Genomic DNA, 6,496 nt, shown 5'->3' with positions numbered 1-6,496 from the left:
CAGAGAGCTGACTCTCTGAGTAGGTTCTGGGCAGAGAAACCCTAATTTCCCGGGGGATGGGGCCTATATAAGGGAACTTATAGCCTCATTTGCGGCTCACCTTCACTGAGAATAAACACTAATGTCCTTTTGAGCTAGAGAGTCTGCAAGGAGCTAATTTTGGGGTCTTTTGGTACATTTCTTTTGAAGAGGAGGGAAGGATTCATCAAGGAACACGAAGGAGGCTAGTGGATCAGTGTTATTTCTTCCAAGAGCTTCTGGAGAAGGTAAAAAGTTCCCATCTTTCTTCTTGTGGTGATTAGATCTCTTGTTTTGTTGATTAGCGCTTTCTATCACTTTTTGTTGAGATATGAGTACATGGAGTCCCTTTCTAAGTCTAGACTTCAGATTTGGACCTTGTGAGGTCCAGAGGGTCCAAAGGCTCAAGCATTATTCAGCCACTTAAAGAGTTATTGTATTTTGGTGCCGTTTTGGAGCATGTATTGGCATTATGAGCCTTTTATGCCATGTTTGAATGTAAAGCTTGGAGCTTTACGTGACATTTGACCCTTAGGGTGGTAGATCTAGTGTTTGGAGTGATAGATCTGCCTTAATTTGTCTGATGAGGAATCTGATCGAAGGGACTCGCTGAGTCCATGACATGACTCGACGAGTCGGTGAGGGTTTTCCCGATGAGTCTGATTGTGCGATAACTCGGCGAGTTGGGGGTCAACTCGACGAGTTGAGCTAGACTTTCTTGAGATTTCTGAGGAAACTCGGGGACTCGACAAGTCGCAAGAGTGCACTCGACGAGTCGGGTCAAACATGGATTGTTGACTAGAGTTTGACTTCTGTTGACTTTAGGGTTTGGTCAACATGAGTAATGGAGACCATGGAGGGGTAAAATCGTCTTTTACCAATTCAAGAGTTGAGAGAGAAGAATAACATTTGGTTACTTAGAGTCGGGAATCGAGTATTAATTAGAGATTTTTACCCTATGTGTTAGGTAGTGGCTAGTTCGAGATTCGAGTTCGAGGATAATTGCTTCTTGCTAGCAAGGTGAGTTTTCTCACTATACTTTACCTAGAATGGTACTTATGTGTGACCGGAGGGTCTTATGTGCTTACCTTGAGTATTATGTTATCTTGCCTTATGTTTTATGTTGTGCATTATGTCTTTGTGATTTATGCTATGTGGAGCTTTACAGACCGGATGAGAGGGTCCAACGAACCGTGGGACAGGAAGGTCCCACTGAGACATATTGACCGGAGGGTCTTACAGTGATGTAGCCTTGAGTGGCTAATTAGCCGTGTGTGTGGTATTTTTGGGAACTCACTAAGGTTCGTGCTTTCCTTGTTATGTGTTATGTGTTTCAGGTTTTTCTCAAGATCGCGGGAAGGCACCGACTTGATTATACACACCAATGAAAGAGTTATGCTTGAAGATCCTGGATTTTAATCAATCAATTATGGAGCTACGATTTGTAAGTTAAATAAATGAGATTTTTGTGAAATGTTTTATGAGAATTATGTGATTTTAATTAAAAAATTTATTTGAAAATTTACGGTATATACCTGTTAGGGTTATGAACGTTGTATCCTCCTGGTTAGATGGTTCCATTTGAATTTGTTGGAATCGTGTTCATGCATCGATGAACTTTAGCAGCTCATGGCCAGCTGTGGCATCTACCATGGAATCTAAGTGTGGCAGGGGGAAAGGATCCTTAGGGAAAGGCTTGTTAAGATCCATATAATCCACACATACTTGCGATTTTCCATTATTCTTTTGTACTATGACCATGTTGGCTAGCCACCTTGGGAACTTCACTTCCTTGATCATCCTTGTCTTGAGAAGTTTTTCTAATACTTCTTGGATGATTTGATTTCTCTCAGGCACAAACTTTCCTTCTTTTTTGTTGTATAGATCTGAAAGACTAATCAATGTTAAGTTTATGAGTTATAATATTTTTGTGTGTACTTGACATATACTCATGCTTCAAGAAGAATGTTTTGCTTCTATCTTTTAGGAAATTTATTAGTTCTTACTTGATCTTGTCTAGTATTGATGATCATATGAGAACATTCGCTTCAGGATCCTCGAGGCTCACGACAACTTCCTTTACATCCTGCTCTCTTGATTCTAGCACACATTGTACCCCTGCTTTAATTACTATGCTTGTTGTGGTACTATTAAATATTTGATCAAGGTCTTTTGGCACTCCTTGGATTCTTTTTAATCACCTGTGATCATGGTTGCAGAAATCGTTAATCGGCCGCTAATCGGTGGACTAGCGATTAGGGATTAATTGGCTAGGCGGGGATTAATCGGGGACCATTAATTATTAATAAAATTATTCAAAAATTTATAAATCTAATTTTCATCCTACAAAAAAATTGACTAATCGGTGATTAGGTCCGATTAGAGCCGATTAGGTCCGATTAGAGCCGATTAGGTCCGACTTTGACCTAGGCTGACCAAATCCGATTAGGTTATATTAAGTCCGATTAGGTCTGATTAGGCCCGATTAATTCTGAATTTGACCTGTATTGACTAAACCCGATTATAGTGACCGATTAGCAATAAATCTCATCAGTGGAGGTCCGATTAGCGATTAATCGCCGATTAATCGGCCAATTAGGCCGATTTCGGCAACACTGCCTGTGATATATATTGTCCCCATGGAGTGGGCATCTTAATACATTGATGGTATGTTGAGGGGACAACCTTCATATCATGAATCCATGGTCTACCTAGTATAACATTATAGGAGGATAATATATCAATTACACAAAATCATTGCATAGACTTTACCCCCCCTCTATATAGATATGTAGTTATATCCTGCTAACCGTATGGTTTGTTTCATGACTAAATCCTATTAGCAATGAGGATATTTTTAATATTTCGGCTTCGGGGATGCTCATCTTTTTCAAAGCATCCAAGAGTATAATGTTAACTAAGGATCCTCCATCGACAAGGATCCTTCTGACCAAATGTTTGACGATGTAAATATTGATCACCAGTGCATCGTGGTAGGAATCCTGGATGTCTGTTATATCCGTTTCATCGAAGGTAATGTCCTTTTCGAACATGATCGATGTGTTCTTTTGAGGCCTTTCTTCTTTCTCCGTTTTCGACACTTTGGCATGTCTTTTTGTTGTAGAATAAGAAGTACCAAAAATTTCAGATCCTCCATAGATCACATTGATTACCTTGGCGTCCGCAGGAGAATATCCTGGTTTTTTTAGGATCTTATGAGCATCCTGATCCTTTTCTTTGAATATTTCTTTTCTTTTTCCAAGGATCTCCTTGAGGTATCCCTTGCTAAGTAGATAACTGATCTCCATTCTGAAGGTTATGCAATCTTCTGTAATGTAGCTGAAGTCTTCGTGGTATGTGCCACATTTGCACTTGTCTTTCTTGGCGGTGAAATTTTCTCCCTTTCTTACCCATGTTGCTTTGTCGACAAGAACCTGCATAGCAAATATTAAACCTGAAACATCCATAGAAAAACAATAGTCAGTGATCTTAGCAAATTCTTCTTCCCCCCTTCATCTTCGAGGGCAATGACCCTATGATGATTAGGTTTGGAATAAAATTTGGATTTATAGGATCCTTATACCGAGGAATTGGCCATCCTATTGGGGTTGTCATATGAGTTTGGTGGGTTGCTCCTCTCTTGGATGGAGTCATTACAAGGTCTTATGCTCCTTACTTCATCAATTCTTTTGCATGGAGTCATTACAAGGTCTTCATAGAAAGGGGAGTCCTTCTTTAAGCCCATTTTGAAGGCTTCTACGACAATCACCATATCGATGTTGGCGATACTTAGAGCTTCCCTGGCGAACCTATTCATGACATCCGTGAGGGATTCCTTAGAATCCTGAACCACCCGATAGAGATCATTAGTGATACTTGAGAATGTTCTGCTACAATAAAATTGGTTATTAAAAGTATTAACTAAATGTGTAAATGATGAAATAGAGTAAGGAGGAACATGTAGTAGCCATTTCAAGGCTTGTCCTGTGAGGGTCGAGCCAAAACCCTTGCATAGACAAGCTTCCTTGTATCCAAGGAACTTGCCTGATCTCATTTCAAAATTGCATTTGGAAGGATTCAACTTCATGTTGTATTTTTATAGTATGTTGAAGACGTTTTCAACACCCTTGAGGTGATCTTCAGCTTTCTTTGATTTTACCAGATGTCATCAATGTGGATTTCCATGGTGTCCCCTAGTTTTCCCTTGAACATCAAATTAACTAGCCTTTGGTATGTTGCACCTATATTTTAAATACCAAAAGGAATAGCAGTGTAGCAATATATACCTGTTGGGGTTATAAATGCAGTATCCTCCTAGTCAGATGGTTCCATTTGAATTTTTGGAACCCTACTGATGCATCTATGAACATGAGCAGCTCATGGCCAGACGTGGCATCTATCATGGAATCTAAGTGTCGCAAGGGGAAAGGATCCTTAGAGAAAGGCTTGTTAAGATCTGTATAATCCACACATACTCACAATTTTCCATTCTTCTTTTGTACTATGACCACATTGGCTAGCCACCTTGGAAACTTCACTTCATTGATCATCCTTGTCTTGAGAAGTTTTTCTACTTCTTCTTGGATGATCCGATTTCTCTCAGGCGTAAACTTCCTTTATTTTTTGTGTATAGGTCCGAAAGAAGGATAAATATTAAGATTAGGAGTTATAATATTTTTGTGTGTACCAGACATTTACTCATGCTTCTAGAATAATGTTTTGCTTCTATCCTTTAGGAAATTTATTAGTTCTTACTCGATCTGTTCTGGTATTGAGGATCCTATGAGGACTTTTGCTTCAGGATCCTCAAGGTTCTAGGGAACTTACTTTACATCCTTCGCTCTCATTTCTAGCACACCTCGTGCCCCTGCTTTAATTACTATGCTTGTCATGGTACCATTGAGTATTTCATTGAGGTCTTTTAGCGCTCCTTGGATTCTTGTTGATCACCTGTGATGTTTTATGTCCCCCATGGAGCGGGCATCTTAACACATTGATGGTATGTGAGAGGACAACCTTCACATCATGGATAGATGGTCTACCTAGTATAACATTATAGGAGAATAATGTATCAATTCCACAAAAAGCGTTGCATATACTTTACCCCCTCTATATAGATATGTAGCTTTATCTTGCCGATCGTCTGCTTTGTTTCACCACTAAGTCCTATTAGCACTGAGGATCTTTTGACTATTTCAAATTCAGGGATGTTCATCCTTTTCAAAGCATCTAGGAGTATAATGTTCACTGAGGATCCTCCCTCGACAAGGAACCTTCTGACCAAATGGTTGACGATGTAAAGATTGATCACAGTCCATTATGGTAGGGTTCCTGGACATCTGTTCTATCTGTTTCATCGAAAGTAATCTCCTTTTCGTTCGTGATCGATGTATTCTTCTGAGTCCTTTCTTCTTTCTCCTTTTTCGCCACTATGGCATGTTCTTTTGTGCAGAATAAGAGGTACCTCAAATGTCAGATCCTCTATAGATCACAATGATTACCTTAGCATCCGCCGGAGAAGATCCTGGTTTTTCTAGGATCTTATGAGGATCTTGATCCTTTTCTTTTAATATTTCTTTTCCTCTTCGAAGGATTTCCTTGATGTATACCTTGCTAAGAAGATAACTGATCTCCTTTGTAAGGGCTATGTAATTTTCTGTAATGTAACCACGGTCTTTGTGGTATGCACAACATTTGCACTTGTCTTTCTAGGCAGTGAACTTTTCTCCCTTTCTTATCTATTTTGCTTTGTCGCCAAGATCCTACATAGAAAATATTAAACCTAAAACATCCATAGAAAAACAATATTTAGTGATCTCAGGAAAGTCTTCTTCCTCCCCTTGATCTTTGAGGGCATTGACCCTATGATGGTTACATTTGGAATAAAATTTGGATTTATAAGATCTTTAGACTGAGGAATTGGCCTTCCTATTAGGGCTGTTATATGAGTTTGGTGGGTTTCTCCTCTTTTGTATATTATTGTCTACTTCGATCCTTATGAACCTCAGTGATATGCTCCTTACTTCATCCACTCTTTTGCATGGAGACATTACAAGGTCTTCATAGAAAGGGGAGTCCTTGTTTAAGCCCATTTTGAAGGCTTCTACGACATACACCATATCGATGTTGGGGATACTTAGAGCCTCCCTTCCGAACCTATTTACGAAATCTATGAGGGATTCCTTAGGATCCTAAACCTCCTGATAGAGATCATTAGTGATCTTTGCGAATGTTCTACTACAAGAAACTTGGTTGTTAAAAATATTAACTAAATGTGTGAACGAAGTAATATAGTAAGGAGGAAAATTTAGTAGCCATTTCAAGACTAATCCTCTGAGGGTCACGAAAAAACCCTTGCATAGACAAGCTTCCTTCAAATCTATGGGAATAGGGTTGATCTCCATTGTTTCCCTGTATTTTATCACATGTTCTTCAGGATCCGTATTCCCATCATAAGGCTTCAGGCTGGGAGTTTGGA

General features: G+C 39.3%; 1 protein-coding gene across 1 annotated transcript; it reads right to left on the bottom strand.

The window, feature by feature from the left end:
* Positions 1 to 2,813: 2,813 nt before the first annotated feature.
* LOC145066694 (uncharacterized) lies at positions 2,814 to 4,203 on the bottom strand. The gene is made up of 3 exons (XM_079013973.1): positions 4,178 to 4,203; positions 3,602 to 3,908; positions 2,814 to 3,452 (listed from the first exon to the last, which is right to left on the bottom strand). Exons 1-3 carry the CDS (start codon positions 4,201 to 4,203, stop codon positions 2,814 to 2,816), a joined length of 972 nt encoding a protein of 323 aa, XP_078870099.1.
* Between the last annotated feature and the right edge of the window lie 2,293 nt (positions 4,204 to 6,496).

Source organism: Lactuca serriola, chromosome 8 (genome assembly GCF_051521515.1).
Source record: "Lactuca serriola cultivar US96UC23 chromosome 8, Lser_US96UC23_V15, whole genome shotgun sequence".
NCBI lineage: Eukaryota > Viridiplantae > Streptophyta > Magnoliopsida > Asterales > Asteraceae > Lactuca > Lactuca serriola.
Note: the sequence above shows the minus strand (reverse complement) of the source record. Positions and strands in the feature narration are given on the sequence as shown.